This window comes from Filicampus tigris, chromosome 2 (genome assembly GCF_054856515.1).
Source record: "Filicampus tigris isolate MCC_2025a chromosome 2, RoL_Ftig_1.0, whole genome shotgun sequence".
NCBI lineage: Eukaryota > Metazoa > Chordata > Actinopteri > Syngnathiformes > Syngnathidae > Filicampus > Filicampus tigris.
In genome coordinates this window covers 1,380,788-1,395,164 of record NC_141218.1, presented here as the reverse complement: position 1 = coordinate 1,395,164, position 14,377 = coordinate 1,380,788, and the positions used below count along the sequence as shown (strand labels likewise).

Genomic DNA, 14,377 nt, shown 5'->3' with positions numbered 1-14,377 from the left:
CGTTCATTCCCAGCCTGGAAGCTGCGTCACCGTCCGACCCGCACTCCGCTCAGTTGCTCCGGAGGCATGTCAGTCTTTTCCTCTTCTTCCGATTGGCTACGGCGTCCCAACATGGCACGACATGATTGGCTGTAGGTAGGGAGCGGGGGGCAGAGCTTGTACTTCCACGACGACAGTACAGAAAACACAAGTGACGAATATGAGTACTTTGGAAAACAAACGCACCGAATGTTATGTAGCGTTATCGTTTATATCCTATAGAATACAGGAAATTATTGTATATGGAATATGTTAATGGCGTGCGTATCCGTCGCACGGCTTACGTCCATGACGTGCACTTGATTCAACATCCAGCAGATGGTGCTGCATTTCTTTTTTTTTTCCCCCGCAACTCAAGAAGCTCACAGGAAATGATTTCCATAACTGTACGAGGGTCGCCTGTAAATAGTGAACTTGAGGGTGCAGAGTACTGAGCTTTGTGGCACGTCTTGGTTGACTGAAGCTATGGATGATGATCGTGTTTTGTGAGGAAGTTTTTATTTGTAATAAAGGTATGAAAGTTGCACATGTTGGGGTGGTTAAGGGCTTTTTGCAAAAAAAGTTTTATTTTTTTTAAACAATTGACACCACCTGGAAACACTGAATCATGTCAGGTTTGACGCCATATTTGATGTGGCAAAATGGAAAATTGGGATGCCTCATTCATTCCAAGATATTAACGCGCAAACGACTATCAGTTGAGAAATCGTTTGAAATCTTGAGTGTGCCACTAGCGTTGCAAACAAACTACAAAGTAATGAATTAACGTTAACGAAATAAGGAACATAATACTTAATTCAAACAAATCCAAGCAAGTTTGCATCAATGTGCACCACTCACAAATAGCAGCGATGAAAATACACAACATGCTCACTCTGGTTTTAGAACAAGGTTAAGATGGGGGGAGAAACATTTTGTGTGTACTACACTGGCAATTGTCTGCTTGTGAAGACGTCATGGACCACAGTAGCGCCTGGTGAGTACTAATTTCTAATGAAGTGGAAATAGTTTACACAATTTGACTGAAGGGAGACCAAAAAAGCAAAAACAGTGTGGTTGTGGTTTGTATTACAATGCCAACTTTTATAAACAAGAACTACTTGTGACCACCCACCCTCCCCCTCTGTGCAGCCCCCTAGATTTAGATTTTAGGTATTATTAGGTCCTTAATGTTAAACAAAGATAAGTCAAGCTGCACTATGTTGACACAAGCATCTGGAACCTTTTTTTTTTTTTTTTAATTTAACCTTTGTTTGTCCAGGTATGGCAATTGAGAAAAGACTCACTTGCAATGCCGACCTGACTGAAGCATGCTCAATAAATAAAATCAATAGCATGATTACAGGCTGAAAAGATGTGTCGGGTTAAACATGTAAACAATTCATTAGTACACAACATGATATTTACAAGATTTAAAAAAAAATTATAATAAAGACAGTGACTGTCCTCATCAGCGAGTTCTTGGAGTTCATTCTTGGCTTTTTTTTTCTCAAGCAGCTTTTTTTTTTTCTCGTCAGGTCCACCGGCTTCGGCCTCATGCCACAGCTCACCTACGCCAATACTGAAAACGTGGGGGGAAAAACACACGTTATTCTTGACACGGGAATCAATAGAAAAGCTTGTAACACTGGATGTAAAAAAAAAAAAAAAAAAAAGCCATACTGTGAAAAATTATTGCTAGGACACAACAGCATTTCTGGCACATGAGTATGTGATAAGAACGATGGTGAAATGGTGACATTCATGCTCATATTTTGTTTTGTAAATTAAGATTCAAGCCTACAAGTAGGGACTGACCAATATGGATTTTTCTTTCAGGCCACTTAAAATTTTAATCAATCAACTGATTAAAAAAGTATTATAATGAATAAAATAAATGTTTATTGTTCCACAACAATAGAGATATGAATCACAGCCCTACTTATAAGTATATGAACGGTGATGAAATGTGGTTTCAATAGGTTGTTGATCTTGCTTAAACGGTGTGTGTTTAACTTTTTTTTTTCAACCCATGAAGGCCTAAAGCGCCTGGCTCAACATGTCCCCAAAACCTAAGCGCGACTATCGAATCACCCTCTTAAACCTGAGGTTCTCCCAGAAATTCAATGCCTACAAAAGCACCTATAGCGGAACATAATTCCAAAAGAATTTGAGAGCTTAGACATGTGGCTTTCACACAGACCCCTGTTTATTATCATTTACTGTTTCAATCCGAGATGTAACAATAAAATGTCAGTGCAAGAGAAGCACTATTTTTAATTTTTTTAAAAAAAAATCAAGTTGTGATTACCACCCTCTCTTCTGTTACAAAGACGTCACTATAGTCATTGTCTACAAACATATCTGAACTATATATCTCATTCAAATGTCATGTCATCTCTATCACTGCCGTTAATTATTTCAGAGCTCCCACGATGGTTTGCGATGTCAGCCATTATGTTCGAAAAAATTCCGCGACATCCTCCGAGGGCTCACGTGTACATGCTGATGCATTTATTGGCCAAGAGTGCGAGAATTGGATTAAAAAAAGAAAACGACGTAAACGCTCTCCAGGCTTCAAGGTTAGAAAGATGCAACAGCGCTCCCAGCTTTAGTGGTCGAAACACAGTTATGTGCTCCCGGCCTTAATGGGTTACGCGATGTGTGTTTTTTTCTTTTTTTAAACCGATAATTTGTGCATAAGCATGGTCCGAGGTTCTAAATGTATTCATGGAGTAAGAACACTTGATGAATGGCAGATGTGAGCGTACACAGCGTTGTTCGGATGCCCTCCTCCCCTGACTTCAACCCAACAGAAAACCGAACTGAGCGTGACTTACTTGAGCAAACTTGTGTATCTGCTCGACCACGGCTGCGAACAGGGCACCCACGCTCTCGTCGATCAGACTCTGCATGTAATGCACGGCCTCCTCGTCCGACAGGTCCAGCCGGAACTTGTCTTGCACTTTCTTGACCGTCTTGTCGGGCTCCAAGGCGATGTCGGGAATATTGGCGTCCACCATGAGGGAGAAGAGATTGAGGATCAAGTTGGAGTACCTGCGCAGGTGCAGGAAGGCGGTGTAGCACTGCTTCCGGAACTCCTGGTACTGCTCGCTCTGCATGCCCCCCATGCCCTCCACCATCTCCTTGCTCAGCTTCATAGGCGGCGGAAGCGGCTTGGGATCGCGGCCCAAGATGTAGCCAAAGTCGATGTGGAAGAGTTTCCCTGGAGGACGGCAAACAAGAATAAAATATTACCGTATTATGAAAAAAAAAAACAAAAAGAAACACACCCGGGGATGCGCGGACTCTCTTTAGCGTACCGGTCTTGGTAAGGAGCAGATTGTCCAAATGTCGGTCTCCTACGCCCAGGATGTACGTGATGACGCAGTAACCGGCTGCAACGCATCAGAGCCAGCATTGAGAGCCAGCGTCCCCAAAAGAGCGCTCGCCAAAAGACTCACCGCAGCTCTTCACGTAGGTGTCCATCACCTCCGAGCTGATGCCGTACGGCCCCTTTTCACTCGGCGCGTGCTTCCTGAAGAAGCTCTAAACCACAGAACACAAAAGTGGCATTGGCACGCCGTGACCCGTCAATCCCAACCATTTGGAAACGATTCCCTTTCGCTTCAAATAATGCACGGGTTCAGCTCTGCATGCCAGCAGAAGAATGAAACGCCCTTCACGGCTCCGAGACCTTTGGAAATGAGCTTGGAAGCTGATGGCGCCGCAGTCGTTTGCGTTTGTGAAGCATTGAAGGCTTTTTGTGTCGTCGGGGTGTCGTGTAGCAAGTAAACATTGACGGCGTGTTGAATAATTCTTGGGCGCGTGAGGTGTTACAGTAATATGATGGCAACATGAGCGATACGGCGTTGACTTATTGAAGGCGGGCGGCCTTGACCTGAATGTTGCCTTCGGTTGCCAGCACTTCGGCAACCGGAACCGACTGGACAAACTGCATGAAACCTAGACAAAACAAAAGCAAAAAAAAAGCATACGTTAAATAATCCGTTGCTGAGCAAGCCACTTGTCCTACGTTGCCATAGTTACCATGTTTAGTGCTGGTGGCTAACACTTTGTAGGGTGTCAACTTCAGGTCCAGGTTCTCCTTCCTTAATAACTGAACAAAGGCATACAGGGCTTAACAAAAAAGGAATTATTCACACAGCACTGGATAATACATTGGTATGTAGAAGCTAAAACGATATTTTGAATTTGAAAAATGATTTGATATAATATAACATAATGTGTGATCGCGTACTTTATCCATGAGCGAGATGATCTGGAGGATGAGCTGATCCTGTCGCAGGTCATCACCGTGTTTGAAGATGACCGGATAGGTGGTGGAGGCCTCTGTTTTGAAAATTAGCTTGGCGGGCATCAGCGCGCTCTGATGTCAGAAAGTCAGACGCACGAGTGAGCCTCATGCGTCGGCGCAGAAGAAAAAAGAAAAATAGTGCGCCGGCAAGAGTTTTGCGGGACCTTGAAGAGAGTGGCCGTTTCGGGGATGATGCCTCGGATCCGGATCTGAGGCTCCAGCGGGAGCGGGATGGGCTCGATTTCCGACAGGTACATCTTCTCATTGTCGGCCAGGAGCGCCTGCATCCGCTCAGTCTCAACGCACACACGCACAGTAGGTGACTCAACTCACTGCACAATAAGTAGCACTTTGGCAAGCATCGTTACATGTTTTCTTTCACTACTATCAGCTAAAGGTTACAGTCAAACAAAAGATAGAATTACAGGTGTATTTCAAAGCTAGGTTAACGCTAACATGCAAAAGGGAAAACACCGTAGGCTAAGGGTTAGTTGTGACCCTTCAAGCAACGGATATCAGAACACAAATGGTGAAGCAAAGCAATGCGTAGCGTATAGTATCAAAATACTCACAGGCATATATTATTCATCCTCTACGAAGAATGACTAATATTACGACTGATATGTATGTCGGTCTACCAGAATGAGCAGCACTATGTGCATTGAGGTACAAAGCGTGAGAAACACTGTCAATCTTTTTAATCCTTTTTACTTGACTACATATTTTTGTAAAGTATATTATCGAGTGCTTTCTTGAAACACAGGCAGAGACGGATTACTGGCGGTTCCGTTCATTTGAACGGGGGCAGATGATTTGAGATCTGAGTGCAGCCACGTCACCTATTGAAGCCGTATGTGTCATTTTCAAAGTCCGTCCGCAAAATTGCCACACCTTCTTCTTGCGATTGCCGCTCTCCTTCTGCACAGCCTTCATCAAGTTGACGAGTCGGTCCACGAAGGTCTGCTGGGTGGCCAGGAGCGAGCGCATCACCCTGACACTCTTATCGCCCTGGAGACGAGAAACCGAGTTAGCGAAAGGAAGGCAAGGCAAGGGGCAGTACGGCTTTTGGCCGACCTTGAGCAAAGCCTGGCTGAACCTCCGCATGACGTTGAGGTACATCTCGTAGGTCTTGGGGTCCCTCTGCTTTGTGTCCTGGTCCTCGCACTCCACGATAACGTACCTGAGGAGGCGTGAGCTTGAGTAGAGATGGGGTGCGCGCGCACGCAAACGCGGAAGAGGCACACGTACCAGTACAAGTAGTTGGCCAGTGTCGAGTTCTTGCAAGCACGCGAGATGAGAAACGTGCACAGGTCTTGCTGCAGATTAGACACAACATTTTTGCTTTTGCTGTAGGCCATACACACCAAGAGCACTGAGCAGAATTACTTTTTTTTTTTTTAACCCCCCGGCTTCCACACACGGAGCTTTTTTTCTTCAGAAACCGGCGTCTTACCTCGAGATTCTCACCATCTGCCCCTTCTTTGCCTTTCTGCGCAGCGGCGAGGGCTCCAGATGTGGCCGTCAGGATCTGGGAGCTGCGTGAACAATAAACACAGCGTAAAAAGCGAGGCAAGGCCAAGGGCAAGTGCGTAGCATTCTGGCTGCTAATCCAGAGAAATTGGAATATGCAAGCGGCTGGTGTCGGTGTGCCAAAGACAAATAATCAGAGTCACCACCCAGGCAGCGTTTCGGAGTTCAATTGAGACAAACAGCCGATTGGCGCCCAGAATAGCAGCGCAAAGCGACACAACATCCAACAGCTCTGACCTGTCCAGCGTGGAGTCGTCTGAAAGTCCCTGGCCGGCTCTCTTGCTGCCTGGCTCCAGGCCTCCTTGGATGTCACCGAAGTTCTCATACTTGAGCGCCTGGACCAGCTGAAGAAGATACATCAGCAGGTCCTACACAGTGGGGAAGGCACATTTCCATTTCAAGATTTAAGCACTATTTGCCAACATTTACTACACTAAGTAAGTCGAGGAGAAAAATAAATAAACTCACACAGCACACCGCCAAAGCATAATGTCACAGAAAGTACTGCATTATACCTTCAGCCATCTGCTCTGATCGGGCTGTCACTATAGGTCACAGGCATCCCATCAATGGGTATTTGTTAGGGATGGAACGATTCACTCAAGCCCCGATTCGATTTGTTATTATTATTATTTTTTTTTAATGGCTTCCACGCTTATCTCTGTGCGCTAGTGTGGCGCTGCAGCCATCCACAAACGCAACACGCAAGCGCATAATTTGATCTACACATTCAAAATGTCCTATGCATCTGGAATGGAAAAAAATATATGCCGATTAGGAGGAAGATCATTTTTCAGCACTCTAAATGAGCATAGTCCAGTGTCCTAGGTATGTTATGTCTTCTGTTAGGTGTTGCTGTTTAGGAGGGCTTGTGAGGGCTGAGTTCATCAAATTGAATTGTTCGATTCGTCCATTTTACGGTCATTTTTGTTGATCGATGCATATTTTAAGCAGTTTAAATGGATTTTCGATTGATCGTTACATCCCTATTATTTGTAGTAAGTTAAGTCGGATAATTGCCGCTGCACACGTGATGATCTCCAGTGGCCAATTGGGTTTGTTACTTTTTTCAAACTTAACGGATGGCGACTACCGTACTTTCACGAGCATAAGGCACACTTAAAACTTTGCCCGCCTTATATCGCGCCGCACTTGCGTGTGCACCGAGTCTGAAATCTGTAAATGTTGTTGTGTGACTTTGATGAGCGCTCCGCTTGACTGACCGGGAGCATTTCCTGCCGACACGCTGCTTATACAGTATAGAGGTAAAGCGGACATGAGTGAGGACAGCATGCGGATGTTAAAGGGGGGGAAAGGGGAAGGATGGTTGCGTCTTGGACAGCAGAAAACTTTCTCCCGCTTAACCAGGACAAAACTGAAGTTTTCAGTTATCGGTCGTGAGGTACAGAGAGAGAAACTTTGACCTAAACTACAGTGACTGTCTTTTAATCCACAGAGGGTGACAGTGCGTACCTCGTCGTCCGCCTGCTGAAGCCGCGCGACAGCATAGCGTCGCACGGTGGGGTTGGCAAACTGCGAGGAGAGAAGCTCCAGGGAGTCCTCCACATCCATGGGCCGCCATTTGCCCAGCAGCTCCAGGGCCTGCTTGGCCTCCTGGGGCAGATCCCAGTTGACGCACTTGAGGAACTTTGTCAGCGCCTGCGGCAGAAGTGGATTAACAACTGTACCGCTAAAGAGCGCGGTGCCGGGACGAAAGAGTGAGGGCGGAACAGACCTTCTCCTGAGTGGTGAGGTAGTATCGGAACTTCCACACCAGGTCCTGCTCCTCTGAGCTGAGTTGCTTGGTCGGAGGGTAGCTCACGATGATCTGTTGACGCATGCAGATGCACCATTATTCTGCTTCGTAGCACAAAGATGACAATGCGCGTACTATAGCATGTTTTTTTCCCCCCAATTATTGTTATTTTTGGCTATAAAGGCTTTTCAACAGTTTTACAAGTGCCACAGCAAAAATATATAGCATAGTAACACTGCACTTAAATATACATTAAAAAAAAACTGTTTGAATGCCACTGCTGAAATACAACTGTACTTACAAGTACAGTACTTGATTTAAAAAAATAAAAAGTTGAAGCCATCATACATTATGCACAGTTTCAATATTGCGTTCAGTGATTTTTTTTTCCCCCCTATCGCTACACTAAAAAGTTGCCAAAGTTTAGTAGGGAAGTGAGTCATACTTTAACAAGTAGATTTCATAACTAAAACTTTATACGTAATATTCTGCCTTTATTCTGGAAGGCTTTTTTATTATCTAAAACATATGACTATACTCGCAAAAAAATATGGCAATGGTTTTCAAAACGAAACGACTTTCTTCATGCGGAGGGACTCACAGATTCATGTGATATGACAACCATGTCAGAGTTTGGACAAACGATCACGTAGGTAGGAGTCCGTTTATGATGTTTGTTGTATTGTCTTTACTTAATTTGTTTTTGTTTTTTAAATTGATTTCCAATTCAAATCACGGTACAGAAGGCAGCTCGGTAATGCATCTTACATTGAGCTGGTCCCGCGTGGCAGCGTTGGGCTTCAGGTCGTGGTCGGACGGCCCGCTGCGGAGGCTACGGGCCAGTTTGTGATGCTTGCTCTCCACCAGGTTCTCCTACGGTGGGCAAATGGTCAACACAAGCACCAGAGACCACTCCTTCCTCGCTCCAAATGCAATTGTGCGTGTGTGTGTGTGTGTGTGTGTGTGTGCGCGCGTGTCTGCGAGTGCTCACCATCCCCATCTGTGGGTCAGGAACTTTGACAATTTCACAGCTGGTGAGCGTGGGCGCCGCGTCGTCGCCATCCTGAAACAAACAAAGCTTCGAATAAACCACCAATCAATGTTCCTCCTCCTCCTCGTCTTCAGGACATATTACGGAAAATGTACTCTTTGTTTCCTTGTCCTTGCCCAGTAATCCCCTGATAGTAGGGACGCAACGATACACTCAAGCCCTGATTGACTCGATTTTCCATTCTCAATTTCGATTCCGTTCTTTAAAATCTGTTTTTAACAGTATGAATGAATCGTTTTAAAATCAAAATGTTTTTATTTTAACATCTGCATTTTGTCCTTGTTACAAACGATAGCTCTTTAGAACTTACAAAAAAAACTTGAAAATGGACGAATATTATTGACTGCTCAAATGCATTTGTGTGTTATCAGTGTTTTGTTAGTAACTGAGATTCAGCGGCTTGCTGATGAAGTGGCACCTCCACAGGGGAAAACTCATCAAGACTCTTTCTCCGCTCCGACCTTAGTCGTCACGGTAACAAAATCTATGCTGGTGTTCACCGTGTGTCACAGAAAGCGAGCTCACCTTTTCATAGTAGACAATGCTGTATTCTTTGTCATTCGTTTTCACTCGGGGAAACTCCACCATGAGGTACATGAAATTGGAGCTGCGCTTCTCGCTCTGGCAAAAAACAAAAAGGCATTTCACAAACAAGACACGCCAACCGAACGTGGGGCAAAACTGTCCAAAAAGTCACCTCGTTGATCATCTCGATCTCCCTGAAGGTCAAGCGGTCCAGCCAGTCCACCTTGACCATGTGGCCCTGCCGGTGGGCCTTGGTCAACTGCGTGGGCAAGAGGGAGAGAGCTGAGCGCTGCCGGGATGCCATGCAACAAACATTTACCAATTTGCTTCATCATCATTCCTTGGACGTGAGTATTTGTTGGTAAGCACATACACGACAAAACTGGGCTTTAGAAAAACAAGTCATGAAATGAGGACTATTTTACTTGACTCAAGCAAAATGATCTGCCTGTGAACAGGAAAATTTGACTTGCCCCTCTTTCTTTCAACAAATGTATTTATACTAGTTACACCGGTAGAATTATGGCTTGTATTTACTCATAACTAGGGCTGCAGCTATTCAATATTTATTCCAGAATCCATTAATCTTATCCCATTGATTAATCGAATAAAACCGAACCCTAACGAGGAGCGCCAGTGATAATTGTCGTCAACTATGTTTTTTATCGGAATGGGTGGGAAAAAAGTCTTGGGCAGCTCTAGTTTGATCATTTAAAGAAAAAAAAAAAAAAACTAATTACGGCCAGCAGATGGCAGCATTGGATCTATTTTTTTATGAGCTTACAGTGCGTCAACATAACGTGTAAGCTCTTATGCTAGTTCACACCAAACACGGATGAAGCGTTCCGTTTCGCTTCATTCGCTCGCATTTGACCGTGGGAAATTTGAAACCTGACTGCTGCAGCCGCTCATTCATGCACAGCGGAGAAGGGAGGGGCTTCGCTTGGTAGTAGACGATGATAGCATTTTTCAACATCGCAATCAAGTGGCCGACACACTAGGCTAATGCTAACAATATTGCTGTCTTGGTAAAGTTCAAGAACTGTAAAAAATAAATAAATAAATAAATAAATAAATAAATACAAAGTTGCAGAGTGAACAGGACGTTGTATGGCTGTGTGACGTAGTATGGGGCAAATGGACAGATTTTCGGTTCTTCGCTCCGCGTTTCACCGCTCCAAACGCATCATTCGCGCCGCCCCGCATGCAACCACGCCCGCCTGTGCGAACTACATCAACTCCAATTGAAACGCGCCAGCAGAAACGCTCCCAACGAATGCAGCATTAGAACATGACGGACCCTCGGAAATGCGAGCATGGCATGCATGCACACACACACACACACAAAGACACACTACTAAATACTACTACTACTATTAATACTAAATAGCATGCAAATAGCTTGTAAAGTCTGTCAAATTTAAAATTGTTGCACTGGTGATTCATTGTGAACAAATTTTGCTTTCAAAAGCACATTTTCATATTTGCTGTTGGTATTTTGTAGAAGAAAAGAAACAGTTAAGTTAATTTGAGGGGTCACTAAAGCAAAAAATGTTTACCATCAAAATCACTGTTGTGCATAAAACATATCTTTTCACAAAAAGATCTCCTGCGTTGTTTGGTCCAAAGTTGGTGATTTGGGTGAAACCAAACCATGTTCTACTGCTGACGACTAAAACATGGAATAAGGTCGAAAAACTTTATTTTTTTCTTTGATGAAAGAAGAGAGTATCACTTTCCATTTGGTTGTGTCATGGAAAATAATTCTTTAGCAAGCACCAGCATAAGGTTTATGTTGTTTATAGTGGGAAAATGCGTGGGAATATGATCGATGCAATGCTTCCAGGGAGGGATTTTGCTTTGACCTTTTTTGTAAATAAAATCTCAATTTCAAGTAATAATACCTTATTATAATCTTTAAGGAAACAAATGAATGACACAAAATAAATGCTCCTAACAGAAAAAAAATGTAAGAAGAAATACATTGGCAGCAAATTTTGCCTTGATTTGATCTTTATCAAATAATATTTACAGATTAATATTGATTAGAGTTTCATTTTTGCAGTGTCAAATATTTTCCTGCAGGGCAGAGCAATGAGGTCTTACAACAATTTTTTTTTTTTTCACCAAACCCGATTTTTTTCATCAATGTTTTTTCTCTTCACTTATAAAAAAAACAAACGACAGTCATATTATTCAAAATGGTGTTTTTTTTACCCCCTATCTGATGTGCTTTTGTTGTAGCTCGAAAGCACAAACCTAGGGTCAAAACTTTCCAAGATGTCGATGAATCCCTGCTTTTGCAACATTTACCTACTAACAACGTCCGCAGAAATAATTTTAAAATGTGTGCTTCCTCTTGGAAAATAAACTGAATTTTGTTTCAACTACACTGATAGCAAACAAGCTGTGAAACTGTTGTAAAAGTTTGTTTTTTCAAGACAAATTTAACTTGTAACGAGTAGTACAGGTAAGCCAAGCCTACCTTTCACTTATTTCATCTCACACATGAAACATATTGAAAATGATTCCGTTCATGTTGTCCATTTCTTAGCTGGAATGAATGCTGCTGATGCTTTCAGGCATCAAAAATTAGTCACTAGAGGACACCGAAAATTCAAAAATTTGTCATCACTGCCTGCTTTCGGAAACCAGCTCCCCTCTTTGCAGCTATGTTGTTAGTGCAAGCAGTGCAGGTCAGTGGAAATGCGCTTTGAACGACGGATGCAGCTTAAAAAAAAAAATCATAATGTATTTTTCAGAGCATTAAACTGTGCCATTGGTATCTCCAGAGTAAAAAGACCAATTTGAAGTGGGCCAGCCCTACACTTGCCGACATTTTCCTCCTCAGAAAGCTGTGTTTTCTCATACACGGAACGCATGCGCGCATACACACGCTAATGAATTCCAGTCCAATCAGTATTCACTGTGCACATTCATGAATCCTGACTGCATCCTCACGCACACACGACTAACTGGCCCACTGGTACTCACATCACCAAGTACCTCCAGGTCGGGGCCCTAGAACAATACGGCGCTTTAGAGTGGAGGCCAGTCAGGAACTTTACGATTTAATCCGGCTAAACAAAATACCTTGGCGAGTCTGCCCATTTGGTCCTCGGTGAGACTGTTGCTGGTGCGTCCCGGCGTGGTGCTGGCCTCTGCGCCGTCTCCCTCCACGCCGGGCCAAACCTTCAGGTCGTGCATTCCTTGTCTGAACATTCTGCATCGAGACAGGAGGACATTTCTTTCTCTTTCTCTGTGTGGCGCAATATTCCAGCACTGCACAGTTTTATGATACGAGTACTGACAACTCACCCATATTTGCCAAACAGGGTGACTGTAGTACCCCCGACGGGAACAGCTCGACCGGGCCCGTAGATGTCCCACACAGTGAGGGCCACCTGGGCGCTTTGGGGCAGGTCCGGGTACTTGACGGGGAGTCGCAGCCACTCGTTCCAACTGTAAGCGAGTATGTGGACATTTTTGGTACGCACGCAGGTGCCAAAACGGGCACGTCTTGGGACTCACTTCCAGCGTGTGCTGAAGGCCTTGTAGGAGGTGCGGACTGGCAGGGCCAGAGGCTTCCCTTCGGCGAACACTTGGCAGGTGACATAGAGGTCTGAACAGTGTTCCTGGTAGAGGCCGGAGAAGCGCAGCATGGGGTCCTCCAGCAGGGCTTTGTAGCTCTTCTGCTCTCGTTTGCCTTCCAAACTGCCTCTGTTGGCACGCACATATGCAAACACACAATCAGGGTCTGCTGCAGTCTCCAGGAACCATTGTGATGGGTTTAAATGGTCTTGAGTGGTAGAAACTGATCTTCAACTTCTCATTCTGTAGTTTTCTCGACAACAGTACATCGATTTAGGTTAGTGACAGACTACGGCTAATTAACACCACACTGGTTAATATTTTATAGAATTTAAGGCCTATTCTTCACTTAAATATAGATCAGATGACGACCTTATTACTGCGCTAGCATAGGTTAGGAGTAGACTACGTCCGGCATCAGCAGCACAATAAGGCATGCTTTGTTACCACCACGATACTTTTTAAATTGCATTCATGCCCAGAAGGCGATTTACGTACACATTTTTACCGCAGTTATGACTTTCCAACCGCGTTGGTGTAGGTCAGTATTATAGACCATGGCCTGGCGTAAGAATACATTATCATGTGGCACAAGAAGGCACGCTCAGTTACCACTGTATTTCCTGTTTTTAAAGTTTATATAGTAAAAGTGTTTTTCCTTTCGTATATTTTGCTAATTACTTTACTACTGCGTTAGCGTTGGATAACGACAGAACCCGACTACGTACAAATTCGCCGTTCGCTGCAGAAGGAACGAATTCGCCCGTAAATCGACTTAACTTTGTTTTTTTATTTTTTTGTTTTCTTCAAAAGAACAAGAGAGTCATAGTTATGACACGTGACTTACGCCTTGTCAGGTCACAAGATACCAATGAACCCCCGCCAAGTAACAATTGGTGTGCGTTTTGAAGGGCACGACTTACATCTGAAGTTGAACATCTCACGACTTACATCTTAAGTTGAACATTGATGTCCAAGTCGCAGCTGTAAACGTAGTTAAACTTATCCGTGTCCATTTTCCGGCGGGGAAAACCAGAGTGCGTCCTTCTACGCTTCGGACTAATCGAAAACTCAAAAGCGTTGTTGGAATGAAACGCAATCTCGCACTGTTCAGAACACAGTTAGAGCGTCAGAAGGAATTAGCCCAAAACATCCATAATTGTCAAAAAAGCTCGACATAAATCCCACTCGCTTGTCTTGAGTGAGACTTGTGTGTGCGGGTTGTTTTGCTACGAGGCCTCGGACCGACATAAAAGCCCCACAACAAGGACCCAAGATGCTCCTCGTCTACACGAGTTTAGCTATTGCATCCAAATAATAGTGCATTTATGGCAGATATGTCATTTGGGGAGCCCTGTCCGGGGCTTACTGATCTTTTTTACAGCTACACAACAACCCAGTGGTAAACGATAGCTGTTCTCAGACTAAAGCAGCCTATTTCCGATACGGCTCTGTACGGAATGTAAAAGAAGAGAGGGCAATCGATGGACTCTTGTCTCGATTAGAATTCCTGGCGAGGAGAAGTTAAGGAACTAGAGAAAGAGGAGGCGGGGTTTGATGCTCAAACTAAACTTGAATTTAAAGGGCC

General features: G+C 44.2%; 1 protein-coding gene and 1 long non-coding RNA gene across 3 annotated transcripts in view; one reads left to right on the top strand and one right to left on the bottom strand.

Annotated features, from left to right (window-relative positions):
* LOC147150765 (uncharacterized) overlaps positions 1-7,484 on the top strand; it is a 495,403-nt gene extending 487,919 nt beyond the window's left edge. Inside the window, exon 4 of the long non-coding RNA XR_015085812.1 lies at positions 7,323-7,484. This is a non-coding gene — a long non-coding RNA (uncharacterized LOC147150765). The remainder of the gene's footprint in view (positions 1-7,322) is intronic.
* On the bottom strand, positions 570-14,291 carry pik3c3 (phosphatidylinositol 3-kinase, catalytic subunit type 3). Of its 2 annotated transcripts, XM_086024338.1 has the most exons (24): positions 13,741-14,291; positions 12,730-12,918; positions 12,517-12,660; positions 12,292-12,421; positions 12,193-12,219; positions 9,371-9,457; positions 9,199-9,294; positions 8,614-8,685; positions 8,391-8,495; positions 7,602-7,694; positions 7,340-7,525; positions 6,104-6,234; positions 5,790-5,871; positions 5,585-5,652; positions 5,411-5,516; positions 5,228-5,344; positions 4,501-4,632; positions 4,280-4,408; positions 4,069-4,138; positions 3,920-3,984; positions 3,483-3,567; positions 3,342-3,416; positions 2,859-3,244; positions 570-1,600 (listed from the first exon to the last, which is right to left on the bottom strand). In XM_086024338.1, exons 1-24 carry the CDS (start codon positions 13,803-13,805, stop codon positions 1,586-1,588), a joined length of 2,655 nt encoding a protein of 884 aa, XP_085880464.1. In that variant the 5' UTR covers positions 13,806-14,291; the 3' UTR covers positions 570-1,585. The 2 variants fall into 2 exon arrangements, with proteins under 2 accessions (XP_085880464.1, XP_085880465.1); XM_086024339.1 differs by lacking the exon at positions 12,193-12,219 and having other exon boundaries at positions 13,741-14,290.
* Positions 14,292-14,377: the final 86 nt, after the last annotated feature.